The sequence below is a fragment of the Tenrec ecaudatus genome, chromosome Y (genome assembly GCF_050624435.1).
Source record: "Tenrec ecaudatus isolate mTenEca1 chromosome Y, mTenEca1.hap1, whole genome shotgun sequence".
Lineage (NCBI taxonomy): Eukaryota > Metazoa > Chordata > Mammalia > Afrosoricida > Tenrecidae > Tenrec > Tenrec ecaudatus.
The window spans coordinates 19,579,622-19,607,121 of NC_134549.1; the positions used below are offsets into that span (position 1 = coordinate 19,579,622).

Here is a 27,500-nt window from a genome sequence, read left to right on the forward strand (position 1 = left end):
CTCTCCGCGCGGACCTGGCCCCGGGACGTGTGTCCGACGCCTTTGCTTCGCGCTCTGTCCGACCTTCCCGACGTTACCTACAACCTTGAAGGCTCAGCGCCCTGCAACTGCGCGACGGCCGCGTGTCCAGCGGCTGGCCGGCCTCCTGACCTACAGGACCGCCTGCCGGAGCCGCCCTCTCCCCCATGGAGCAGGGACACTGCCTCGCAAGGCCGTGCATTCGCTGCGGTTTGATTCGAGCGCTGGACACAGCATCGTCTGCCGTCCTTCCGAGGACAACGCTAGTGGACATGGACAGAAAGAGCGGCTAATTCTACGGACTCTGTGAGACCACATTGCAGGACTGTAAGCCGTTACGCGAGCCCACGGCCTCGTCTTGATTCCTCGTTGCTTCCGGGAGCCTCGAACCCCCGACTTTCCAGTGCCCGGGCCAGTGTTTAACCAGTGAGGCTCCCGACCCAAGCCTGCGGCGGAGTCCGACGCACACTGGCCTCTAGGACGGAGTGGAACTGCCCCTGGGCTTTGCTGAGCTCCCCCGTGTTCATGGGGACACGCAGCCCCCTCATCTCTCCGAGCGGCGGGCGGGCTCGAACCGCCGACCTCGTGGGGAGCAGCCCAGTGGGCGTTTGACTCGACCCCGCAGCAGGCTTCCAGGGAAAACCAGAGCTGAGTGTGGGACTTGCCGTTCCTCCGGAAGCAGCTCCTTCTGCGGTTGTAGGTCAAGTAGCTGGTGGCAGCTCCCACCAGGGCGACCACGAGCACGGACACCACCGGGGACACGATCCTCGCCAGGGCATTGCCTGCGGGACAGAGGAGCAGCCTCGTCAGGGAAAGACGCCGCCGGGGAGCCCCCCAGGGGCAGCTCCGCCCCGTCCTGCAGGGTCCACTCAGGGCAGTGCCCTTGGCTCTGATGAGGCTGCTTGCAGCCTCCGAGCCGATGCTGGGCACAGACTTGCTGGTGGTCCACGATCAATCAATGGACCTTCTCCCAGGCTGGGTGCTATCGGGAGCCCCCCTTCTGTGACACGGCTCCAGTGCTGAATGACCCTCCCTCTGCCGTGGGAAAATGCCCCCTCCCTCTGCCGTGGGAAAATGCCCCCGAGTCTTCCGCCGGCCGCGCCCGGGCCCTTGGCAGGGTGGGTGGGTGGGAAGCATTATTTGTCAGGATGATACTCCTGCAGCCTGGGAATGCGGGCCAGCCGGCTGTGCTGGTGCCGGGGGCGATGGGAGGTTGGCACGGGGCTCGTTCTGGGCTTGACACAAATCTCCTCCCCTGAAACTCTGCCCTGCTGCAAACCGGCCGCGCCTCATGCCAGAGACAGCAGGCGGCCCAGCGAATGGCCCCGGCACGAATGGGTAGGTAGAGACCCAGATAGATGATCGATAAACACACTGTCCTCGAGTGGACGCAGACTCCCGGGGACCCTGCAGGACAGGGCGGGGCTGCCCCTGGGGGTCTCCCAGGCGGTCAGTCTGCATGGGAGCAGACGGTCTGGTCTTTCTCCCCAGGAGCTCATGGATAGAGAGATATGCAGATAGATAGATAGATAGACAGATAGATAGATAGATAGATTGATTGATAGATGATAGATAGATAGATTGATAGATAGTTGGATGGATGGATGGATAGATAGATAGATAGATAGATAGATAGATAGATAGATAGATAGATGATAGACGGATAGATGATAGATAGATAGATAGATTGATTGATTGATAGATAGTTGGATGGATGGATAGATATATAGATAGATAGATAGATAGATAGATAGATGGATGGATGGATAGATGGATGGATGGATAGATAGATATGCAGATAGATGGATGGATGGATGGATAGATAGATGGATGGATAGATAGATGGATGGATAGATGGATGGATGGATGGATGGATAGACAGATGGATAGATGGATGGATGGATGGATGGATAGATGGATGGATGGATGGATAGATGGATGGATGGATAGATGATAGATAGATGATAGCTAGACAGATAGATAGATAGACAGACAGACACTCAGGTCCTACGGAATCCTCCCATCCGCCTCCACCCATCAACTGAGACCCGATGGATGAGCCAAACAGCTCATTGGCTTTAACTGCAAGACGGCGGGGGAGGGGGGCAGGGAATGTAGGGGGGGCCGGGGGGTCCCAGGGAGCTGGCAGCCAACGGCACCCACCCAGGCTCCAAGGTCAGACTTTTGCACCAGCTGCGGCTACGGGGCCCCGGGCTTTACCTTGAGGCTGGTCGTAGGTGGAATAGCCGCCCCCACCTGGGAAGAGACACAGACACGGCTCAGTCACGCAGGTTTGCCGTCGCTGGAAGTCACAGGAGCCCTGGGGGCCCAGCCGTTGCAGGACGGACCGCTCCTGGGACAGACGGTCTGCAGTGCGGAACACCAGCCACTCTGTGGCCGGAACATGTATGCGTGGGGTCCAGCCTGTCAATCAGTCTGATGCTGCCTCCCTGGGGGCGTGGCCTCCCATAAGGAGGTTCTGTGTCAGAGCGCCCCCTAGAGGCGGGGACGGGGAGGCTCTGTGTCAGAGCGCCCCCTAGAGGCGGGGACGGGGAGGCTCTGTGTCAGAGCGCCCCCTAGAGGCGGGGACGGGGAGGCTCTGTGTCAGAGCGCCCCCTAGAGGCGGGGACGGGGAGGCTCTGTGTCAGAGCGCCCCCTAGAGGCGGGGACGGGGAGGCTCTGTGTCAGAGCGCCCCCTAGAGGCGGGACGGGGAGGTTCTGTGTCAGAGCGCCCCCTAGAGGCGGGGACGGGGAGGTTCTGTGTCAGAGCGCCCCCTAGAGGCGGGGACCGGGAGGGTCTGTGTCAGAGCGCCCCCTAGAGGCGGGGACGGGGAGGTTCTGTGTCAGAGCGCCCCCTAGAGGCGGGGACGGGAGGTTCTGTGTCAGAGCGCCCCCTAGAGGTGGGGACGGGGAGGTTCTGTGTCAGAGCGCCCCCTAGAGGCGGGGACGGGGATGGTCTGTGTCAGAGCGCCCCCTAGAGGCTCCCGTCCTCTCCTGCTGGCTTCTGCAGAGCCCTGTGATGCGTCCACCGCCACTGGATCCACAAGGCGTTGCACCTGCTGGCCTGCGATCTCCCTGCTTCCTGCATCGCTGCCTGTGGTGCTGAGTCTGCAGAGGGCCTGGGGCACCAGCCTCGGACCTGAGTCCGACTGGGCTGGGTGTGCTCTTGGTGCAGAAACACTGCTTGGCAGCAAGTTCGCTCTTACACAGCTGTGACTGTGCTTCCATGGCCGACCCGGCCTCAAACACGCGCCGTGGGAAAAAGAAGAGGCTCGGCAGTTACAGCCTCAGGAACGCACAGGCCCGATCCGCTCCTGCCCTGGACGGAGGCCGCGAGTGCGAATCTACCTTCTGTCTCACAAGGCCTTCACGGGAGAGGCCGCGTGACCCTGCGGCTTGGTCCTGCCTCCCCTGCTGGCTCCTCATCCCCATCTCAGAGGCGAGGACGGGGACTCTTGGCGGGAGCAGACAGACTCCCCTTCACACCGACCTGGCGGCCCCAACGCTTATCTCCCGGTGCCCCCGGAACTCCTTCCTGGGGTGGGAAGAGGCTCAGAATGGGCAGCGTCCACGGGCATGGACTTGGAGCCGGCCAGAGCTTGTCCCTCAGACGTGGGATCTCCAGACCTTTCTTCCTCGTCTCTCTGAGTCTAGAAGATCCACCCCGGGCGACCCTGCTGGTGTGTGACGTCCCAGGAGCCCGCCGACCACTGTCCCAGCTGCCCTCGGATCTGTGTGGTCAGCCTTGTAAGGTCAGCTGTTCGCTGACCCTCCGCCGGCCAGCCTCAGGTCCGTGGCCAGCTGGCCACGAGCAGATGGAGGCCCTGCCCTGACCCCCCTCCCCCAGCCCGCCCCGCTGGCCCGAGCATGGGGTGTCGACGTACCGTGTGTGTCCCCGTGACCGCCGTAGCCGGGCTGGTGGCCACCCCCTCCTGTGGGAAGGGGACAGGGGGGGACATTGGCTTCGCTGCACCTGGGCCCCGGAGGCTGAGGGGCCAGACTCACAGCTCAGTGCAGGAGAGGCCCCCAGAAGGGACCCCCATCCCCCGGAGGTCGGCCCCCCAACCCACAATCACATCCTCCTGCTTGGAAAGGTCGCCTCCGAACCGGACCCTCTCCAGAGCTGTGTCTTTCCTTCCTGACTGCGAGGGTCAGAGGACCCAGCCCTGAGAGAGCCCTCGGGGTGGGGAGGGGGTGCCCACGGCGGGGCTCGGTCATCTGCTGACCCGAGGGCTGGGGTGCAGACTCACCCAGCAGAGCCACGGGGCAAAGAGCTGGCAGCCTGCAGTCTACAGGGGTGTGCGTGTGGCTTATCCATCCACCCCCACCTGCCTGCCACCCACCTGCCTGCCACCCACCTGCCTGCCACCCACCTGTGCATCTACTTGCCTGTCACCCACCTGCCCACCTACCTGCCTGTCACCCAACTGCCCACCTACCTGCCTGTCACCCAACTGCCCACCCACCTACCTGCCTGTCACCCACCTGCCTCTCACTCACCTGCCCACCCCCCTACCTGCCTGTCACCCACCTGCCCACCTACCTGCCTGTCACCCACCTGCCCACCTACCTGCCTGTCACCCACCTGCCCACCCCCCTACCTGCCTGTTACCCACCTGCCCACCCCTCTACCTGCCTGCTACCCACCTGCCTGTCACCTGCCTGCACATCTACCTATTATCTAACGAGTCAGCCACATCTGACTATCATCTATCTACCTGTGCGCCCATCTATCAGCTAATGTATCGCTCCCAAACTTCCCTGTCCTCTATCTCTGCAGCAACCAATTATCCAACACGTCAGTCATCAGACCGATACCAACATCTAGACAGTTAACTGTCATCTGCTTCTCTGTTATCTCTCTGCCTGTCTCTCCCTCCCCATCTATATCTTCTCTGATGTATCTATCCATCCGTTTATCTAACCATCCATCATAGCGATCTATCTAATATTTATCTATCTATCTATCCATCTATCTATCTATCTGTCTATCTACCTACCTACCTATCCATTAGCTCATCTATCTATCTATCTATCTATCTATCTATCTATCTATCTATCTATCTATCTATCTATCTATCTACCTATCTCTATATCTATCTATCTTTCTACATATCTATCTATCTATCTACATATCTATCTATCTATATACATATCTATCTATCATCCATCTATCTATGAATTATCTATCTATCTATCTATCTATCATCGGTCTATTATCTATCGATCATTTATCTATCTATTTAACATCTTCCATCAACCTCTATCTATAATCTATCTATCGAGCAACCCATCCCTTATCTATTTATGTATCTATTTAGTATTCATCCATTTTGCACAAACCTGTCTTCCTGCCACATCTATCTCTCTGTCCATCCTCCATCATGGACCGACCTGTCTGTGCTGCCGGTCTCTGCATGGGTCCATTATCAAGCTCCCAGCCAGCTTCACAATGACCACTGCTTTCCAACCGACTGTAAACGTCTCGGACACAGTCCCCCGGGCCCCCTCCCACCTTCCTGTGTCCACAGCCCCGACCTGCCCCCGACTGCCCGAGTCCCATCTGCGCTGGTTTCCCGACACCCCCCCCCCCCCAGCCAGGCTCTCAGACGCCCCAGCCCCCACGCGCACCCACTGGCCGTACCTGCGGGGGGCCGGGGTCTGGGTGGGTAGTGTCCCCCGCTGTGGTCAAAGTCGTTGGAGTAGCCTGTGGGAGAGGGCGGATTGTGGCTCCTGGTTCACACACACACACACACACAGACACACACACACCCACTGCCCTCGAGGGGACGCCGGCTCTCGGGGACCCTGCAGGACAGGGCGGAGCTGCCCCCGGGGGTCTCCCAGGCGGTCAGTCTGCACGGGAGCAGACGGTCTGGTCTTTCTCCCCAGGAGCTAATGGATAGAGAGATATGCAGATAGATAGATAGATAGATAGATAGATAGATACATAGATAGATGGATATGTAGATAGATAGATAGATACATAGATACATAGATAGATATGTAGATAGATAGATAGATAGACAGGTAGATAGATAGATAGATAGATAGATAGATAGATATGTAGATAGATAGATAGATAGACAGGTAGATAGATAGATAGATAGATCACCAGCCCCTGGGGGTCTCCCAGGCGGTCAGTCTGCACGGGAACAGACGGTCTGGTCTCTCTCCCCAGGAGCTAATGGTGGATTCGAATTCCGGAGCCTGCACATCCTCCTGTCTGTGGTCCGGGAAAGGTTGAAAACTCCCGGCTGCTCAGGGAAAGCTTAGAACGCCGAGCCCACCTCACAGCACCTCGGAAGAAAGGCCTGGCCATCTCCAACACTAAAACCAGCCACGGACACCCCCGTGGCCGCAGGGGGCGCTGGGTGACACCTGGCCGGTTAAAAGCACAGCGCCCCCTGCTGGTGGAAAAATCCGCATGGACGGGGCAGGTGCCTAGGAAGAAAGGCCTGGCAAACACATGAACACCAGGGTTGGGAAAACTGTCCTGAGTGTGCGGGTCTGTTCTGGTGCCGGGAGTCTGAGTGGACGCTGCGGCCACAGGGAGACGGGCAGGCGTCTCTCCATCCAGGCTGGGCGACTCGGGGGGCTGGGCGACTCGGGGGGCCGGGGCCTGCAAGCTGCACCTGCCCTTCTCAGGTGCGTCTCAGTGTCCACTGGCCTGCTTACCTCCGCTGTTGTCGTAGGTGCCCGGCTGTGGGCGAGGGGCGGGCGGCTTGGGCCTGGGGTAGACATCTGTTGGAGGACACAGAGGCTTTAGGGACCCGGGGGGACACGGCCGAGGGGGTCACCTCGAAAAATACAAGCACGGACAGCGACCCTGCAGGACGGGGCGGAGCACAGCCAGGGAGTGGGTGCGTGCACGTGAGTGTGCACGTGCATGGGTCTGAGCACCCCCTCCCTGCTGGGGTACGCACACTGGACATGCTCAGAGGTCACATGGCAAGCAGAAGACTCAGGTCCACCCACAGGCCCTGCAAACAGTGGCCATCGCACCAGGTCCATTCACAGGGATGAAGTCCCCGGTCATCGCCTTCTGCCCACGGTCCAGGCTGGGCAAGCCGCGCTCTCAGACAGGGGACCCTGTTACCCGGATGATGGTGGACGGGGTCAGGTGGACATGTCACACCCCATCAACGTTTCCCCTTTGGATCCATCCTCATGTGGTTCCAGATTTCCACGGGTTGTTACTTTTTCAGCGGAGGTTTCTCTGCGTTTTATCTTGTCCTCAGAGTTGGAACCACAAGCCGCTCCGAGAAAGAAGAGGCTCTCCCGTGAAGATTTAATACAAAAGGCGGGAGCAGGAGGGGAAACAGAGGGGCTGATAGCAAGGGGTCAAATAGAAAGTGTTTAGAAAATGATGATGACAACATATGTTCAGATATGCTTGACACAACTGACGTACGGATCGTTATAAAAGCTGTCTGGGCCCCCATAAAATCATCTGTTAAACATAAATAAATAGAGTTCGTTCTACCCTACAAGGGTAGTTTGTTAGTTAAGGGGTTTTTTTGGGAGCATTTTATCCTGGTATGAAATCCAGGACAGATAAATCTATAGAGACAGTTAGGGGATTAATAGTTGTTGTTGTTAATTGGTTTTATATTTTATTTTATTTTTGGGGGGTGTTGGCAGTGGAGGTTGGAGATAGAAATCCAAACCCCAAACCAGTTTGACTCCCCGCGACCCCCACTGATGGGCTTAGAGAGCCCCCAGTCCGGGAGGGTGGGGTGGAAAAGGGGGAACTGATTACAATGATATATATATATATATAACCTCCTCCCTGGGGGATGGACAACAGAAAAGTGGGCGAGGGGAGACGTCGGACAGCGTACGATAGGACAAAATGATAATTTATAAATTATCAAGGGTTCATGAGGGAGGGGGAGCAGGAAGACCCCCACCTACAACCAGGTGGCGCACAGTTCCCCTCTGGCGCCTGCGGGGGCGCCGTGACCCAGAAACGACTCCATGCCAATTATATATATACATCTAATTTCCTCCTTCATTTTAAAAATCGCCTACTTGTTAGCCCTGAGATCAAAGACGCAAAGCCTGTAATTTAAAAAATCACTTTCATCTCTCTGCCTGGAAGCCGGCTCCCACGCCCTGACCCCGATGGATTTATTATGCTGATGTGGGCAGGTGGGTGGGACAGGGCGCCAGGTCTGCTAGAGCTTGGGGTGGAGGGGCTGGAGGGGGGGAATGGGTTCCAACTGACAGCAAGTCCCAAAGGGCGCCCTACCCTTCTCTATAGACAAACCCAAACTGCCATCGAGGGGACGCCGGCTCTCGGGGACCCTGCAGGACAGGGCGGGGCAGCCCCTGGGGGTCTCCCAGGTGGTCAGTCTGCACGGGAGTGGACGGTCTGGTCTCTCTCCCCAGGAGCTAATGGATAGAGAGATATGCAGATAGATAGATAGATAGACAGATAGATAGATAGATAGATATGTAGATAGATAGATAGACAGATAGATAGATAGATAGATAGATGGATACATAGATAGAAAGATAGATAGATGGATGGATGGATATGTAGATAGATAGATGGATGGATGGATAGATACATAGATAGATAGATAGATATGTAGATAGATAGATGGATGGATGGATAGATACATAGATAGATAGATAGATATGTAGATAGATAGATGGATGGATAGATGCATAGATAGATGGATAGATACATAGATAGATAGACAGATAGATAGATGGATAAACAGATAGATTGATAGATGGATAGATAGACAGACAGACAGATACATAGATAGATAGATAGATAGATAGATAGATAGATAGATAGATGGATGGATGGATAGATACATAGATAGATAGATGGATAGATACATAGATAGATAGATACATAGATAGATAGACAGACAGATAGATAGATGGATACATAGATAGAAAGATAGATAGATGGATGGATGGATAGATAGATACATACATAGATAGATGGATAGATACATAGGTAGATGGATAGATACATAGATAGATAGACAGACAGATAGATGGATAAACAGATAGATAGATAGATGGATAGATAGATTGATAGATGGATAGATAGACAGACAGACAGATACATAGATAGATAGATAGATGGATGGATGGATAGATACATAGATAGATAGACAGATAGATAGATAGATACATAGACAGATAGACAGACACTGCCCTGAGTGGACGCCGGCTCACGGGGACCCTGCAGGACGGGCGGGGCTGCCCCCGTGGGTCCCCCGGCCGTCGTCTCTGAGGGACAGACAGCCCCGTCGTGCCCCCGAGAGGAGCTGCAGGCCGGTGGTCAGCAGCCCAGCCACTTGCGGGCAGGAAGCCCCGCTCGGAAAGAGGGTGCGATTCGCTCCTGCGCCGCCGGGGGCGCCGCGAGGCCGAGCTCAGGAAGCAACAATGTTTCCGTTTCTGGTTTCTTTGTTTCCAACGCGAGCCCTGGCGGTGCAGCGAGTTACATCCCCGGCTGCTAAGGGCAGGGTCCCTGGTTTGAACTCACCAGCCGCCCGCAGGGAGCGGGGTGAGGCTGCCCGCTCCCCAGAGAAGGCGAGGCTGGTGGAGGAGGAGGAGTCGGTGCCCGAGACTCACGGGCAGCGGCTCTCCCGGCCCCCAGGGCGCCGACCGCACCGGGGGAGCGGGTTTGGTTGGTCTTTGGGGGTCTGGTGTTCAGAGACCCCTCAACACAAAGGCCAGGAAGCGCGGTGGCCGGTGCTTCTGCTCTGCGGGTGAGGAGACCGCGGTGCAGCCGCAGGGCGGGTGGGTGTCTTTTCCGCAATCCCTGTGTGTGTGCATGTGCATTGTGTGTGCATGTGCACGTTGTGTGTGTGTGTTGGCGTATGTCTGTGTATTTATGTGTGTGTGCGTGTGGAACGCGGCTCTGTGTGTTTGCTTGTGTGTCTGTGTGTATCTCTGTGTGCATGCGTGTGCATGAGTGCATGCGTGTGTGAGCGTGTCCCTGAGCGTGTTTGCATGCATTCCTCTGTGTGTGTGCCTGTCTGTGTGTATCTCTGTGTGCATGCGTGTGCATGAGTGCATGAGTGTGTGAGCGTGTCCCTGAGCGTGTTTGCATGCATTCCTCTGTGTGTGTGCCTGTCTGTGTGTATCTGTGTGCATGCGTGTGCATGAGTGCATGCGTGTGTATGTGTGTCTCTGAGCGTGTTTGCATGCATTCCTCTGCGTGTGTGTGCCTGTCTGTGTGCATGCGTGTCTCTGAGCGTGTTTGCATGCATTCCTCTGTGTGTGTGCCTGTCTGTGTGTAGCTCTGTGTGCATGCGTGTGCACGCGTGTGCACGTGATGGAAGCAGCTCAGGAGCCCTGATGCTGACCCGGCACTTCAACTGCCCCCGCGGAGCCTCAGAACAAAGGCCTGGCGGCCGGCCATGGAGAACCCGCGGCTCTGCGGCTCAGCACGGGTTGGCGTCCGCGTTGCGCGCTGGCTGGGACGACTGGCCGCCAGTCCGTGGTCTGTGCACCTGCCACCTGGCTGGGTAGCTGGACAGCGAGCTATGACCGTCCATCCACCTGCCCGCCCGCCCGCCCGAGGGGCAAGGCGGGCAGAGTCCACCCCCAGGCAGCCGACTGCAGGGCAGCTCCCGTGCACTCGCGGAGGGTGAACCAGAGAGCCGTAGCCACGTCACGTCATTACGTCATCACGTCACACTGGCCTCGGGCGGCACGCAGGGGGCGGGGCCAGGGACGGGAGCTGCACGCAGTGGGCGGGTCTCCACGAGGTGGGCGGGGCCGGGCGGAGCACGCAGTGGGCGGGGCCAGGGGCGGGGCCGCGCAGCGGGGGCGGAGCTTACTTCCACCGCTGGCCGGGTCCGGGGGCGGCGGCGGGAAGGGCGGCTTTGGGTGGATGTCTGCGAGGGGGGAGAAGGCAGGTGAGACTTTCCAGCAAAGAAGGGGTCTCCACAGTGACCCGCAGCCTGCAAGACGGGGGTGGAGGCACCTCAAGGCCCCCCACTCTGGTCCCAGCGGGTTACATGTGGGGCCGCCGGCCGCCAGGTCAGCCGTTCAAACCCTGCCACCCAAGGGGTCGCGACCCACAAGTTGAGAACCCTTGGATCAGATGGTGGCCAGCTGTCAGGGCTCCATGAGCGACTTCGTGGGAGACTCGTGATCGCAGGCGGGGGGTGGGGGGTGTAAGACAGAGCTGCTTATACTCTCAGCTCCCAGACACCCCCCCCACTCCCCACCCCCCGGGTCTAGGTGGCCGGATGAAGCCCTGCAATGGTTTTCCAACCGTACCCCTAAACTATATCCTGACGAGGCTTCCACAAACCAGACACGAGCTCGGTGAGCCCGACACGCCAGCTCTGAGCAGGTGGGGTGTTGAGAGCCGACTCCGTGATATGAAGTTGGCACAGGGGCTAGACAGGCTCCGGGGAGGGGGGTCTCAGGGGGGCAGTGGGGTCATGCTCTCCGGGGAGGGGTGAATAAGGGACGCGGATAAGAACAGTCCGGCCGGCTGGAACAGCATCAGCCACATGGCCGGATGGGGCAAGTAGGCACTGTCACTGTGGTGGGCAGGTCTCAGCGGAGCTTCCAGACTGAGAGAGACGCGGAAGAAAGGCCTGGAGAGCCACGGCTGAGAACCAGCCCGTGGAAACCCCGGGTCACAACAGAACTCGGTCTGATGTGGGGCCGGAAGGCGCGTCACCAGGATTTCAGACACCAGCGGGGTCGCCCGTGGTGGACAGGTTTCAGAGGGGCTTCCAGACGCAGAAAGACCAGGAAAAAAGAAAATTCCTCCACCACCCAGCATTCCCCACCTGCTCCTCTTCCCGGCCACCCACCACCTGCACCCCGTCCTAGACCGCCGTCCATGCGGGGCCACTCACCTGGGCTCGGCTTCTTTGTGGGCTCTGTGGAGGGAGAAATAAGGTCGGATGAGTACGGACGATGGACGATGGGCAACCTGGGTGACCGCTTCCTACAGGGGACGCTAGAGACACGCACCATAAAAATATCGGAATGCACACTCGGGGCTGTAGGGCAGAGGCCCCGGCGGCCTTGGCGGTGCTCTTTGATCTGAAAGGTCAGTTCTTCCAAACCACCAGCTGCTCCCCAGGATAAACCAAACCAACCCGCCAGACGCACGGCTGGCGAGTTGAGGCCGACGCACAGCGACCATCTAGGACAGGGCAGACCCGCCCCTGTGGGGTTCCAGGGCTGCGACGCTTTATGGGAGTAGGAAGTGCCCCCCTCTCCCACGCAGCGGCTGGTGGTTTCGAACTGCTGATCTTACGGTTAACAGCCCAGCGCGGAACCCCTGCACCACCAGGACCCTTTTATAAAGGGAGAAAGACGGGGCTTTCTACTCCTGTAAAGAGCTTCAGTCTCAGAAACTCACGGGGGGAAGTTCCACCCTGTCGTGCAGGCTTTTGCTAGGATTCGGCACCGACTCGATGCCCGTGGGTGTTTGGGGAGAGAGAGAGAGAAATAAGAGCCCAAACTATCAGGCCTGGCAATTTCAGCACCGTAGCGAGTTCTCCTTCCTAGAGGCCTGGGCCGGGATCACCAGGCAGAGCAAAGGGTTAACTCCTCACTGGGAGGCTGGAGGTTCGAGACCACCCAGAGGTGTCTGGGAAGAAAGATGGAAACTGGCTATGGAGAATCACCCCTGCAGGTGAAGTTCCTTCTGGAAGCCTGCAGGGGGCGCTGTGGAGCATCATCCTGCAGGTGCAGGTCTGCTGGGAAGCCTGCAGGGGGCGATGTGGAGGCATCGTCCTGCAGGTGCAGGTCTGCTGGGGAGCCTGCAGGGGGCGCTGTGGAGGCATCGTCCCATAGGGTGCAGGTCTGCTGGGGAGCCTGCAGGGGGCGCTGTGGAGGCATCGTCCCATAGGGTGCAGGTCTGCTGGGGAGCCTGCAGGGGGCGCTGTGGAGCATCGTCCTGCAGGTGGTCTGCTGGGAAGCCTGCAGGGGGCGCTGTGGAGCATCGTCCTGCAGGTGCAGGTCTGCTGGGAAGCCTGCAGGGGGCGCTGTGGAGCATCGTCCTGCAGGTGCAGGTCTGCTGGGAAGCCTGCAGGGAGCGCTGTGGAGCATCGGCCTGCAGGTGCAGGTCTGCTGGGAAGCCTGCAGGGGGCGCTGTGGAGCATCGCAGGCGATTGGAGCCCGGCTCTGTGGTTCACGGCAAGGTTTGAGGTTCTGGTCCACCTGGAGGTGCCTCGGAAGAGAGGTCTGGCAACCGGCTTCCATAGAGATTTCCAGGAAGGAGGCTCACGGCGCTAGGTCTGCTGCATCACCCACGGGGGTCAGGGCCCCCGAGAGATTCAGGACCGCTGCCGTGCTGGTTAGAGACTTGGTGCCACCGTGCAGCCGGGGTGCTCCTGGTGGTGGGGGTGGGGGGGCTGGCCTTCTCACCAGGAGGACTCTGGGAACGTCCACCTCCCCTTCCTGTCCTGCCTCCGCCCTCCTGCTTGCCGGCCACCCTGAGAGCTGCCGGCTTCTGGCCACGTTTCCACCAACTTTGCATGCACAACGTTCTGCATCTTTGCACGTGGCTGCTCAGCCTTGCGGGCGAGTCCTGGACCGAGGGCGGGTCCTGAGCTAGTCCTGGTGGCGCGGAGGGCGAGGCACCAGTGCGCTCACCACGAGGCCGGCGGTTTGAGCTCACCGGCTGCTTCAGGGGAGAAAGACGAGGCCGCCTGAGCCCACAAAGACCAACAGCCTGAGAAACCCGGGGCTGAGTCCCACTGTCTCCCGCAGGACGGCCAAGCGTGGGAGCCTACACGCCGACGGTGAATTTATTTATTAACCCCAGACAGACAGACAGACAGATAGATATGTAGATGGATAGATAGATGGATGATAGATGGATGGATAGATGGATAGATACGTAGATAGATAGATAGATTGGATGGATATAGAGACAGATAGATAGATAGATGGATAGATAGATGGATAGATAGATATGTAGATAGATGATAGATAGATAGATAGATAGACGGATAGATAGATGGATGGATAGATAGATATGTAGATAGACAGACAGACACACTGCATCAGTGACCCTGCAGGACAGGGTGGAGCTGCCCCTGGGGGTCTCCCAGGCGGTCAGTCTGCACGGGAGCAGACGGCTCATTTTTCTTGCACAAGATGACAGGTGAGTTCTAACCGCTGACCTTGCAGTTAGGGGTCCCCTCCCCCCGAAAGACGGACAGAGGCTGTTCCCTTCCTGGCGGAACAGAATAAGAAATCGTCCCTCTTGTTGGGGGGCAGGGGGGGTTCCCACTCACCTGGGCCGTCATCCAGCGCGTCCGCAAGATCGAAGTCCCTTTGACCTGTGGGGACAGGGAGTCACTGAGGCCCAGCCCCGTGTGCTGGTCAGCACCAGGGTGCCAGCAGGGTAGCCCCACAGAGCACTGGCCCGGAGGGATAGCACCCCAAAACCCAGGCTGGCCTCTTCACCCCCGTCCCTGCCCCCCAGAGCAGGGACACAGCCCCCAGGCTGCACCCCCTCACCCTCTCTCTTGCACCTCAGCCCCCCCACAGCTCGTCTGATCTCACAGGGCAGCTGCCCAAGGCTTGCTCGTCCAGCTACTGCGGTGCCAACGAGGAAGGGCCTTCTCTGCCCGTGGCCACCGCGTGCCGAGCAGAACACAGGCACGCTTCGGAAGACACGCACATCCATCCATTCTGGACCCCTCCCTGGACGCGGGGCCGGGGAAGCCAACGACGGTTGCCCGGGGTGCATGCACCCCCAGACCCTCTTAACGTGTGGGCAGCAGGGGGGTCACTTTGCGGGGCGGTGTTTTGCTGCTTCCACGGTTGCTGTGAGTTGGCACTGAATGCAGGGCGGCCGAGAGAGGACGTGAGTGTGGGGGTGTCCGCGGCTCCGAGTGAGGGCGGAGGGCGTGAATGTGGGGGTGGCGGGCGGGAGGGAGGGTGAGTCAGGAGACGCTGGCCTCATTCCTGAGAGTCCTGGCTCCGATCCAGCGCGGGGACAGGTCACTCCTGCCTGACGGTCAGCAGTGGACCTGCCTCTGCCCCTGGCATGGGTGGCACGGCTGAGGGTGCCCGGGGAGGCCCAGAGAGACATGATACGGGGTCCTCCTGGACCCCCCGTTTCCCACCCTGAGCTTCCTCATTATGCAGTGATCCAGGTCCTCCCCAGCCCCCCCCCCTTGCAGAGGGAGCTCCCCCCCGGCTGATGCCCACTCAGGGACCCCGCAGGACAGGACGGGCCAGAGCCACCCTGCGGGGTCCCCAGGCTGAACCCCGCACAGCAGCAGAGGCCTCCGCTCTCCCCCTCGGGGCAGCGGGTGAGCTGGAACCACCGACCCTGCAGGGAGCAGCCCAGCCCCCCGCCGCGCCCCTGTAACAGGCAGCAGCGCCCCCCACGCCGAGCAGGCCGCAGGGGAGCCAGGTAGGTGGTGGACAGGAGTGGACTGTGTCCCTAACGCACAGGGGCAGGTGCAGGACAGAGCCTGCTTCCTTCCCTCGCAAGTGGCCGGTCGGCAGGCCGGGGGCCGGGTGTGCTCACACACGGGCCCAGAGGGTGGTCAGGGCGTTGCTGTCTGTCTGCCCGGCCGGCCCCACTGGCCAGGTTGTCCTCGCTGGCCCCCGGGGGCTGGAGGGGGGCTGCCCACCTCCTCAGGGACAGAGCTTCGTCTACGCGGCCCTGAGCACAGGGGCATCAGACGGCCGCCTGTCCCCGGCCAGTGCTGACCACGGGCTTCGATGGACGAGGCCCTTGGAAGCCAGTGTCCGGTGGCCTCCCCGCCAGCAGGACTTACCTCGGACGGCGAGGACCAGGACAGCCATGAGCATCACCCAGGGGGCTGCTCGCCTCCCCAGGATGTCCATCCTGCACCCAGGGGACCCCTCCAGCTGCCCGGCAGCTCGGCTCCCGGGCTCCCAGCTGGACAGGGCAGGCCAGCAGGCAGAGGGGCAGGGCCGGGCGTCAAGGGCAAAGAATGAGGCCGGCTCCCATCCCTTTGCCAGCTCAGGACCGGCCGGTCCGCCCCCGCCCTGCCGGCGGGCAAGTGCGTGCAGGCCCCAACCACCTCCCTGCACCCCGCGGCACGCCCTGGGTGCTACCCAATTCCACCACCCACAAGGGCCAGTCTGGGGCACACAGCAACTGTGGGGGTGCAGGGATGGGGGCTGCAGGGGCGGCCTCCCGGATCCCCCTCCAGGCCCACGAGCACCCCCAAGTCCTAAGACATAGCATTTGAGGCTGGGACCCAGGTCAGCGCAGGGACCCCCAGATCCACGCCTGTACCCCCCCTCCCACGCCCAGGAGGGGCGGGAAACGGTCAACGGCTGGGCGTGCTGTGCTCAGGGAGGAAGGCCTGGCTGTGCTGCACAGAGGACCCCGTGGGGCGGGCAGGGGGCGGTCAGGCTGCCCACGGAGCTCGGTGCCATGTGGGCTGAGCGCCCCGGGAGGAGGCCACGGCCCGGCGGGCTGCGTGCTAGGCTGGGAAGGACAAGGGGGGCAGGCAGTTCGAAGCCAGCTGCCCCCGTGCAGACTGACCGCCTGGGAGACCCCCAGGGGCAGCGCCGCCCTGTCCTGCAGGGTCCCCGGGAGCCGGCGTCCACTCGACATCAATGGCTCTTAGAAGCGACAGGGCTGCGGCCGTGGCTCAGACACGGGCACATGGGGGGGACGGGGCAGGGCCGGACGGTGTGTCCTTCTGCGGTGGGTGGGAGCCGACAGGACGGCGCCTGAGGGCAACAAAACTGACCATAAACCCAATAAGCTGAAAACCAGTCACCGCCACTGATACATGGATAGACAGATAGATATGTAGATAGATAGATAGATAGATGGATATAGATAGATAGATAGATCGATGGATAGATAGATAGATCGATCGATGGATAGATATGTAGATAGATGGATCGATGGATGGATAGATTGATAGATCGATAGATGGATAGATCGATGGATATAGAAATGTAGATAGATAGATGGATCGATGGATGGATAGATCGATAGATGGATGAATAGATAGATAGATATAGATAGATGAATCGATGGATAGGTAGATGGATAGATGGATCGATGGATAGATAGATGGATCGATAGATGGATCGATGGATACATAGATAGATAGATGGATCGATAGATGGATCGATGGATAGATAGATGGATCGATGGATAGATAGATGGATCGATAGATGGATCGATGGATAGATAGATATAGATAGATGGATCGATGGATAGATAGATGGATGGACAGATAGACAGATGGACAGACCCACAGCCCCTGCAGGACGGGGCGGCGCTGCCCGGGGGTCTCTGTCCCGGCGCGCACTGAGCCCCACATGCTGTTTTTTGGGGGGCGGGTTGGGAGAGCGGAAGCTCATCCGTTGCCGTGTGGAGCGCTCGGTGCGGCTTCCAGAAGCCTGTGCAGGACGGCGGGACCCCAACTCCCGGGCGGGTCCCCCAAGTCTCCGCCTGTGCAGGACGGCGGGACCCCAACTCCCGGGCGGGTCCCCCAAGTCTCCGCCTGTGCAGGACGGCGGGACCCCAACTCCCAGGAGGGTCCCCCAAGTCTCCGCCTGTGCAGGACGGCGGGACCCCAACTCCCAGGAGGGTCCCCCAAGTCTCCGCCTGTGCAGGACGGCGGGACCCCAACTCCCGGGCGGGTCCCCCAAGTCTCCGCCTGTGCAGGACGGCGGGACCCCAACTCCCGGGCGGGTCCCCCAAGTCTCCGCAGACGAACGCTGGCCCGCCGCGCGCCGGGCGGATGCGGGGTGCACTGGGGCGCGGCTGCGGGTCGCCCGCTCGGTGCAGCAGGGCCGGCCCGGGGCGCGGTTCTCAACCTGAGGGTCGTGACCCCCGGGGCGGTCCCCTTTCCCGGGCTCGCCCGGTTCGGCGCCGAAGGTGCCGCAGCCGCGAGAATGAGGGTGCGATTGGGGTCCGCACCCCGTGAGGCGGGGGACGAGGACGCAGCCCGGGGGTCCGTCCCTCAGTCCGTCCGGGAGCAGCCGCTGCAGCGCAACCGGCACCGGGAGCAGCGCGGGGTCCTGAGTGCGCAAGGGACGCCGGGAGCGCGAGGCGGCCCTGGTGGTGCGGGGCATTCTGGGAGTTGTAGTCTCAAGTTGTTGTTTTGGGTGGATGGGCGGGGGTGGCGTTGTTGGGATGCGGCGACAGGGAGGGGCTTCAGGAGGATTCTGGGAATTGTTTCAAGGTGGCGCCGGGTGTGAGGGATTCTGGGAATGGTTTCAAGATGGCGCCGGTGTGAGGGATTCTGGGAATTGTCGTTTTAAGCGGGTTTGTTATTGGGACGGGGTTTCAAGATGGCGCTGCTCATGAGGGATTCTGGGAAGAACACTTTTAAGGTTTTCGTTGCTATTGGGACGGGGTTTGAAGATGGCGCTGGGCCTGAGGGATTCTGGGAAAAACACTTTTAAGGTTTTCGTTGCTATTGGGACGGGGTTTGAAGATGGCGCTGGGCGTGAGGGATTCTGGGAATTGCCGTTTTAAGAGGTTTTTTTTTTATTTGTTATTGGGACTGGGTTTGAGGGTGGCGGTTGCCGTGAGGGATTCTGGGAGTTGTAGTTTGAAGTTGGGGTGGGGAGCCGGTGAGGGGTTTGAAGATGGCGCTGGGCGTGAGGGATCCTGGGAACCCCGTTCTCTCCTTGGCAGCCACAAGATGGCGCGGGCTGCAAGGCATTCTGGGGGATGTAGTCCCACGCGTGCCTTGCTTGTCCAGATGGTCTCTCTGTGAAGAGGGGCGCCCTGGTTGGTGCCAGGGTCCGTTCCTGCGTGAGCTCCAGCCCCACGCGGAGCTCCTCCCGTTAGGGGGTTCCTTCCATCTCAGCCTCTGGCCCAGCGTTGGCCTTTCTCGTCCCCCCATTTTCTTCCCCCAAAGGTGTCCATGAGGAAGCAGGACCCGGGGTCCCTGCGCGGGGGGCCTGGGAGACCCAGGGGGACATGGGCGTCGGGACACAGGGAGACCGAAGTCCAGGGAACCCGGGCCCACAGGTGCTGACAGGAGACCAGGACCTCCCCACAGAGAGGAAGAGTCCCCCAGTCAGGGCATTCAGGCTCCCAGCTCCCTAATCTGTGAGAAAATATGCCTCTGTCCATGGAAGCCACCCCCTTGTGGTGTCTGGGCAGGCACTGAGGTCTGGGGAGCCTGTGGGAGTCTGGACTGTCTGTGTGGGGGAGTCTGTGGGTTGGGGGGCCTGTGGAAGAGGGGTACTGCCTGGGTGTAGCAGATTCCCTGGGCACAGGGCCGTGAAGTGGGTGCAGGGTGTACCTGAGCCCAGGTGCGTAACTCGGGGGGCAGGAAGGTAGGGGGTCCGCCCGCCCTCCAGGTGCAGCGGGTGACGGGGCCCTGCAGGTCACACGGCACCGACACGGGTCTTGTCACTCTCTGGTTTATTTCCCAGGCTTCGGTGGGCACGGAGGTGCCCAGAGCCCACGGGGAGGGGCCCCGGCGGGCTTGCCCGGCTGCACAGCGGGGAGGCATCCAATGCTCCACATCCACCGCCTTTGGTGAAGATCCAGGAGCAGGAGGCTGGCCCCCGCCCCACCCGCCTTCCCCTCAATGACGGGGACTTCATAAGGGGCCCGCACCCCACAGGAGACCCCGGCCAGCCCAGGCCATCTCGGTTGGGTGAGTGGGAAAGTGGGGGGACAAGGGGGACACATGCCTTGTTAGTAAACATCAATAACCCAGCAGGTACCGGTACCGATACAAACACACGAAGGAACAGACCCACCAGGGCAGCATCGGGGCAGGACACCCCCCCTCTATCCCATCCGCCCCCCTGACAGCTGCTCAGACCCTGCCCTTGGGGACGTGGTGGACAGAGGGGGCAGGGGGGGTTGCAGAAGTCAAACTTGAACCCGGCGGAGACACTGAGGCTGCTTCTGCTGCAGGACGCGCTCCATCTAGGCTTTCTGTAGCAGACTGTGTTCAGCTGCAAGGGGGGGGGGGTGTCAGAGAGACAAGACTTTAAATCAATCAATAAAGCAATAAACTCATGAGTCCTACAACCGACCAGACTCAGCAACCCCCCAGGACAGGGTGGACCCGCCCCCTCTGGCTTTCTGACGCGCTAACTCTTCAAGACCTCGTGGAGGGTGGAAAAGTAAAGGGGGGTCCCCTTGAGGACTGGGGGGGGCCCTGATCCAGGCCAGGGGGTTCTCCCCCAGGCCTGTGCACGTGAGAGGTGGACACGGGGGCGAGGAAGATCAAGAAGAATCGATGCCTTTGAATGGCGGAGCTGGAGAAGACTGCTGAAAGTCTCGGGGTGACCCAGACCGATCTGTTTTGGAGGAAGGATGGCCAGACTGCCCCCTAGAGGCGGGGACGGGGAGGTTCTGTGTCAGAGCGCCCCCTAGAGGCGGGGAGGTTCTGTCTCAGAGCGCCCCCTAGAGGCGGGGACGGGGAGGTTCTGTCCCAGAGCGCCCCCTAGAGGCGGGGACGGGGAGGTTCTGTCCCAGAGCGCCCCCTAGAGGCGGGGACGGGGAGGTTCTGTGTCAGAGCGCCCCCTAGAGGCGGGGACGGGGAGGTTCTGTGTCAGAGCGCCCCCTAGAGGCAGGGAGGGTCTGTGTCAAGAGCGCCCCCTAGAGGCGGGGACGGGGAGGTTCTGTGTCACAGCGCCCCCTAGAGGCGGGGACGGGAGACTGTGTCACGTGGACAGTGGACGTGTTGTCGGGAGAGGCCAGTCCCTGGGGAAGGACGTCGTGCTTGGGGAAGCGGAGGGGCAGCGATGCAGAGGACGGCCCTCGACGGGATGGACGGACACGGGGACGATGGTGGGGCCGGGCAGGGCCGGGCGGTGTTTGCCTTGTTGGGCACGGGGTCGCGGGGGGCTTTTGTGGGGAAGGCAGACTCTGTTTCTGCAACTCTTTAAGGGGACGGTGAGGTATCGACAGGCTCCTCCCAAGCCGGACGTCAGAGTGTGGACAGGTGTGTGCTCACAGCAGGGCCTGAGCAGGGAGAGCGCCCTGTCTCGACAGGTGAGGCCCCACTTCCCACCTGGCGGCTCCCAGTAGCCCCACGCCCTCACCTGGTGTCTTGGGATTCCCCCCTTGCTGGCTCTCCATGTTGAGGTCACTCTGCTCCCCTGGAAACGAGAAGACAGGGCGCACATCTGAGAATACAATCTCGGGACCCCCCTGCCGCGCCCGCGCCCAACACCTGCCCCAGGTCAGTGCACCTGCCCCAGGTCAGGCTCCTGTCACTCAGAGTGCCCCCGGGTGAGTCCGAGCAGAACTGCATCCTGCCTGGTCCACAGGGACCCCCCACACACACCACCAACACCCCAGAGCAGACCAGAGAGTCAGGTCTTGATTCCGCGGCCTCTGGCCAAATGCACCCCATCTGGCCCCTCGCAGTGCACGCTCAGGGGGCGTCCAGCACAGAGGTGCTTCTTTTCTGCAGGTGCACGGGCAGGGAAGCAAACGTGGGGGGGCCAGGGGCCCCCCTCCCTGCCGTGGGGACAGAGGCGCTCCCCAAGGGTGCTCAGAGGCTGGTTTCTGCCCAGCCGAAGGCCCCCGGTGAGATGGACGGACGCGGGGGCTGCAGCCGTGGGCTCAGACACGGGGATGGTGGTCACGGCGGTGCTGTGTCCCCCTGCCCATCAGCCTGCGTTTCTCTGTGCGAGCTGGAGGTGGACTGATCTCACTGGGGGGGAAGCCTGGGTCTGGTCTCACCGCAGTCGGGAGATCCCACGGCCCCTGCACTGGGTGGACCTGCCGCCGTGGCACCCAGCCCCCCTCAACGTCCCCCCAATGCAGGGCTCAGTTTCCTCGCCTGGGAGCTCAGGGCCCTTAATGCAGACGCCCCCCACCTCGCGATGCACGTAACTGCTGAAGGTGCGTGTCTGTGGCTGCCTGTCAACGTCCTAAGATAGGAACATCCTCTGCCGTCTCTCCTCCCACCTCCACGTGGACCCCGAGCGGGGCTGCGGAGCGCATGCACCGTGGACGGGGCTGCGGAGAGCGTGCTCCATGGACGGGCCTGGGGAGAGCATGCACCGTGGACGGGGCTGCGGAGCGCATGGATCGTGGACGGGGCTGCAGAGAGCATGCACCATGGACGGGGCTGGGGAGAGCATGCTCCATGGACGGGGTCTGACAGCTGTGCTCTCCTCTCTCCCAGGTCTCCTGTGAGGAGCCTGCGATCTTCCTCTCCGGTCGCTGTGCAGTTGGAGGCTGGTTTCCACCAGCACAGCGAGCGGCAGGAACGGACGCGACTTTCAGGACTGAGACGCGCTGGCCCCGCCACGTCTTTCCCGTCAGCCCCGTGCACGCGAAGCCAGACACAGAGTAGGAAAGATGGGGAAGCGTGGGCGAGTCTGGACTGTGGTGCATGCGGCCCAAAGGAAAGACGGATCTGTCTTGGAAGAAGTATGGCCAGAAGGTGTCAAGAGGCGGAGGTTCTGTCCCAGAGCGCCCCTAGAGGTGGGGACGGGGAGGTTCTGTCCCAGAGCGCCCCCTAGAGGCGGGGACGGGGAGGTTCTGTCCCAGAGCGCCCCCTAGAGGCGGGGATGGGGAGACTGTGTCAGAGCGCCCCCTAGAGGCGGGGAGGGGGAGGTTCTGTGTCAGAGCGCCCCCTAGAGGCGGGGAGGGGGAGGTTCTGTGTCAGAGCGCCCCCTAGAGGCGGGGACGGGGAGGTTCTGTGTCAGAGCGCCCCCTAGAGGCGGGGACGGGGAGGTTCTGTGTCAGAGCACCCCCTAGAGGCGGGGACGGGAGGTTCTGTGTCAGAGCGCCCCCTAGAGGCGGGGACGGGGAGGTTCTGTGTCAGAGCGCCCCCTAGAGGCGGGGACGGGAGGTTCTGTGTCAGAGCGCCCCCTAGAGGCGGGGACGGGGAGGTTCTGTGTCAGAGCGCCCCCTAGAGGCGGGGACGGGAGGTTCTGTGTCAGAGCGCCCCCTAGAGGCGGGGACGGGGAGGTTCTGTGTCAGAGCGCCCCCTAGAGGCGGGGGTGGCGAGACTTGGACACATGGACAGTGGACGTGTCCTCGGGAGAGGCCAGTCCCTGGGGAAGGACGTCGTGCTTGGGGAAGCGGAGGGGCAGCGACAGAGGGGACGGCCCTGGACGCGATGCACGGACACGGGGCTGCGGCCGTGGCTCACACTTGGGGAAATGGGGGGGCACGGGCACAGCGGGTGCTTGGTTCCCCTGAACATCAGGTTGCTGAGCCAGAACCTACCCGGCTCCCCAGGACGCAGCGCCCGCCGGGCCCTCCCCCAACCCCAATCCTGGGTGCCGGCCCTGGGGGTGCAGTGGAGTGCCCAGGGGCGGGGCAATGCGGTCCCACCGGGTGACCCTCCCGGGAGCCGACCCCCAGCGACCCCCGTGTGGATCGTTTGGTGGGCAAGACAGACCGACGGACCGGATGGGGTTTTAGGTCAGCGCGCCCACTTGCAGGGATGGGGGGGGGGTCCTTTCCTCGCGCTGGATCGAAGGTGGGCACAGGCCCCCGCCCTGCCCGCGGTGCATCGGCCGGGGACGTCTGCCCTGACCGTGCACACGGTCACATGGTGCACGGCTCACGGCAAGTGCAAAACCAACAGGCGTGCTTCGGGGGAAAGACCAGGCTGGTCTGGGCGGCGATTGTGGCAAGAGGTGTAGGAGCCCCAATAAAGCGATTAAAAAATTAGCAGAAAACCAGGATGGAGGACCCCCAGGGGCAGCTCCGCCCTGTCCTGCAGGGTCCCCGTGAGCCGGCGTCCACTAGAGACTCCCATCCGCCTGCAAGAGCCCAAAGCAAACCCCGTCCTGGGCTCGAGGTCCGACTCAGAGACCCCACGGGACAGGCCCCCCCTACGGCCGCACGTCCGTCTGGGAGCAGGCAGCCCGTTTCTCTCCAGGTTCGAACCGACAACCCTGAAGCTACTGTCTGCCCGCCGTTCAGGCCCCTGGGCGTCCAGGGTGCCGACAACTGGGAAACAAACGAGAAGCTGCGGGGGGGGCTGGGCAGCCGGGAGTTTATTTGCTCGCCCGGCGTCGCGGGGGCGTCTGCACTTTGAAGGGGAGCGGGGCCTGGGGCTGCGTGCAGTGGTGGCCTCTGGGGACACCTCGGGGGCCACGAGGAGGAGGGGGGTCAAGGGCAGGTGTGAGGAGGCGCAGAGGCAAGTCCCACTGTCCTTGCTTGTTTATCTTCCCCGCCGGCCGAAGAGGAGGTTGGCCGTCGTCCTCACAGGCGTGTCGGAGAGCAGACTGCGGTTGGGTGACGTCTAACCTTTGGCTCATCCCCCGGGACCAGAACTCCTTCATGTGTGCACGCGTGTGCATGCATGCTCGTGTGCACAAACATTGCGCTATGCACGTGCACACACGCGTGCATGCATGCACATATGCAAGCGTGCATGCACGTGTGCATGCAAGTATGCACGCGTGCATGCAAGTATGCACGTGTGCATGCAAGTATGCAAGCGTGCATTCACGTGTGCATATATGGACATGTGTGCATGCAAGTATGCATGCGTGCGTGTACGTGTGCATGTGTGTGCATGTGCATGTGCCGGGCGGAGAGGCAAACTGATACTAGCTGGGCCCAGGAAGCCGACACCGGGTCGGTCTACAGGAGCGAAACCATCAATCACGTCACGACAGACACATCGCGTCCTCTGCTCCCTCGGCGCCCGGTGCCCGAATGCGGCCCCGTCCCGTAAGAGCTTGCAGCGACAGGCCCACTCGCCACGATAAAGCCGCGCGGGTGAAGTGCGAGATGCAGCCTCTGTGAGATGCAGGGGAGCTCCTTCCGTGCAGTGCCGTGATCTTCCGTGTTGTGCCGTGATTCAGTGTCCGTCCGTGTTGTGAGCGGATCTCCGTCCGTGAGGTGACAGGGTCCCACACTCCGTGCCGAGACGTGAGGCCCCGTGACGCCGGGGATGTGATCGATCTCGCTCCCTCACGTGACGGGGATGCAGCGCGAGCCCGTGTCTCCCACTCCCTGTGCAACGTCACGCGCGTGACATGCTATCCTCCCCCCCTCCCCCCGCGGGATGTGACACCACGATGTCACGCCTTCCACGGGCCGGCTCTTTCTCCAAGCATGTCACCCTGCACGCTCACCTTGCACGCTCACCTTGCACACACACCCTGCACGCTCACCCCTGCACACTCACCCCGTGCACACTCACTCTGCACGCTCACACCCTGCACTCACCCCTGCACACTCACCTGCACGCTCACCCCCTGCACACTCACCCCGTGCACACTCACTCTGCATGCTCACACCCTGCACTCACCCCCTGCACACTCACCCTGCATGCTCACACCCTGCACTCACCCTGCACGCTCACCCCCTGCACACTCACACCTGCACGCTCACCCCCTGCACGCTCACCCCCTGCACACTCACCCCCTGCACGCTCACCCCCTGCACACTAACCTTGCACGCTCACCCCCCGCACGCTCACCCCCCGCACGCTCACCCCCGGCACACTCACCCTGCATGCTCACACCCTGCACACTCACCCCCTGCACACTCACCCCTTGCACGCTCACCCCCTGCACACTCACCCCTGCACACTCACCCCCTGCACTCACCCTGCATGCTCACCCCCTGCACACTCACCCTGCACGCTCACCCCCTGCACACTCACCCTGCACACTCACCCCCTGCACGCTCACCCCCTGCATGCTCACCCCCTGCACGCTCAGCCTGCACGCTCACCCCCTGCACGCTCACCCTGCACACTCATCGTTCACGCTCACCCTCCACAGGCCCGAGGGTTGGGCTCGGCTTCCCCGGAGTAACGTGCACGGTGCAAGGCGGTGCAGAGTGACCCCCGCCCGTGACCACTGTCCACAGCGGGCTGTGCGGCCCAGGGCTGCGGGGACGCCATCGAGCTGGCCAGCTCCTGTGTGAGGAAGCGGGCGGCCTGCACACGCCGCGAGGGGTGAGCGGCGGCCAGGACCCGGTCTCGGGGAAAGCACGCATGGGGGCGGCGGGTCAGGCGGCCGGGTCAGGGCGGTCTCCTCCTTCCTAGGCTTTGACCTCCCCTGAAACGCAAGGTTGGACGGGCAGGGTGAGCGGGGGGCCCGGAAGGGAGAGAGAAAGAGGGGTGAACACACTGCCCTGAGTGGACGCCGGCTCACGGGGACCCTGCAGGACGGGGCGGAGCTGCCCCTGGGGGTCTCCCAGGCGGTCAGTCTGCACGGGAGCAGACGGTCTGGTCTTTCTCCCCAGGAGCTAATGGCGCCGTGCATGCACATACATGACACATGCACGGTGCATGTGAGGGGCGCTGAGCCTGTGTGTGCAGAGAAACGCGTGTACGTGTAACACACGCGTGTCCTTGGTGCCGCAGTGGGTGCACTTGGGAAGCACCAGGTCGGCCGTTCGAAACCCCCGGCCCCTCGGAGGGTGAGAGACGAGGCAGTGGGGACCCCGAGACCATGCCCCTCGGCCGGGCCCCCGGGATCCCAGGAGGCCGTGGCCTTGAGGACAAGGAGGCAGCCTCCCGACGGCGGGCAGGTCTGAGCTTGCAGACGGAGACCAGGAAGAAAGGCCTGGCGTCTGTTTTAACAGCCAGCCCGGGAAGCCGCACGATGGCACGGAGCTGGACCCGGGCACGAGGCGATCCCAGAGGCCACAGGGGTGTCGCGGCCGGCAGGGAAATGTGGGTGCGCCGTTTTGGGGGGCCCTACCGTTCTCCTTAAAGCACAGCCGCTTCTTCTGGTACGCGATGAAGCTGGACACGGCGCCGGCCAGCGCGACCACGGCGGCCCCCACGATCCCGGAGATGAGCCCCGGGGAGTCGGCTGTGGGGGGAAAGGCAGGAGCCGTGACTGGGAGCATCCGGAGGGGGGACGGTCCCCCCCACCCGTCCCCCTGGAATAGGCGCGGGAGGCGTGACCCCGACACCTGAGCCTGGGCTGCAGGGGCTGCCCCCACAGACACACGCAGGGAAGATGGGGGTGCCCTCCTGGGGCTTCTCGGTCTGACCACTGCCCCCCTTCCCTCCCGCGGGCAGGGGCTCCGAGGGGGCCCCACCTACCCTGCTGCTCCCCGTCGTCTCTGGGGCTCCCACCTCCACCTGCGGACGGGAGGAAGCCGGGTCAGCAGAATGCATTCAGTGAAGGGGGAGCAGCTGGCTTGGGGAGACCGCTGTGCACTTGGGGTCTCACGCCAGCCCCCCCTTCCCCACCGCCCCCAAGCTCCACGGCTGCAGCCGTGTCCTGCCCCAGGGACCGGTCTCCCCCGGCGACGCGTGCACGGTCCGTGAGGCCACCTGAGGGCCATCCATCATTTCACGTCGAGGTGAAGCTGCAGGGAAGGGCGGGGGCGGAGCCCAGCCTGTCAATCACGCCTGTGGGCGTGGCCTCCGCACAAGGAAGGTCCTGGGACCTCCCCTCTCCCTCTGCCTCCACCGCCCTCGGATCCACAAGACTCTGCACCCGCCGGCCTGTGCGCTCCCTGTTTCCTGCACCGATGCCCGTGGCTGCTGAGTCTGCAGACGGACTGACGGACTAGCCTCGGGCGTGTGCACGTGACTCGGATCGGGTCCGTGGTCCTTTCCACGAGCGAATCCAGCAGCACAGAC

At 61.7% G+C, this 27,500-nt stretch overlaps 2 protein-coding genes across 4 annotated transcripts in view; both read right to left on the reverse strand.

The window, feature by feature from the left end:
* Positions 1-17,900, reverse strand: part of LOC142435568 (glycoprotein Xg-like) — a 22,756-nt gene extending 4,856 nt beyond the window's left edge. Inside the window, exons 1-9 of one of the 2 annotated variants that reach the window (XM_075539804.1) lie at positions 15,771-17,900; positions 14,271-14,315; positions 11,874-11,897; positions 10,836-10,892; positions 6,697-6,762; positions 5,663-5,725; positions 3,903-3,950; positions 2,239-2,274; positions 684-800 (exon numbers count right to left, since the gene is read on the reverse strand). In XM_075539804.1, the coding sequence (XP_075395919.1) occupies positions 684-800; positions 2,239-2,274; positions 3,903-3,950; positions 5,663-5,725; positions 6,697-6,762; positions 10,836-10,892; positions 11,874-11,897; positions 14,271-14,315; positions 15,771-15,840 (526 nt within the window). In that variant the 5' untranslated portion in view covers positions 15,841-17,900. The remainder of the gene's footprint in view (positions 1-683; positions 801-2,238; positions 2,275-3,902; positions 3,951-5,662; positions 5,726-6,696; positions 6,763-10,835; positions 10,893-11,873; positions 11,898-14,270; positions 14,316-15,770) is intronic. The other variant, XM_075539805.1, reaches the window with a different exon arrangement.
* A 1,454-nt stretch (positions 17,901-19,354) lies between these two features.
* The window catches only part of LOC142435532 (CD99 antigen-like), a 27,756-nt gene continuing 19,610 nt past the window's right edge, over positions 19,355-27,500 (reverse strand). The window contains exons 7-10 of one of the 2 annotated variants that reach the window (XM_075539755.1): positions 26,955-26,993; positions 26,605-26,718; positions 21,010-21,066; positions 19,355-19,914 (exon numbers count right to left, since the gene is read on the reverse strand). In XM_075539755.1, the coding sequence (XP_075395870.1) occupies positions 19,886-19,914; positions 21,010-21,066; positions 26,605-26,718; positions 26,955-26,993 (239 nt within the window). In that variant the 3' untranslated portion in view covers positions 19,355-19,885. Of the gene's footprint in view, positions 19,915-21,009; positions 21,067-25,610; positions 25,957-26,604; positions 26,719-26,954; positions 26,994-27,500 lie in introns of those variants that run through there. The other variant, XM_075539756.1, reaches the window with a different exon arrangement.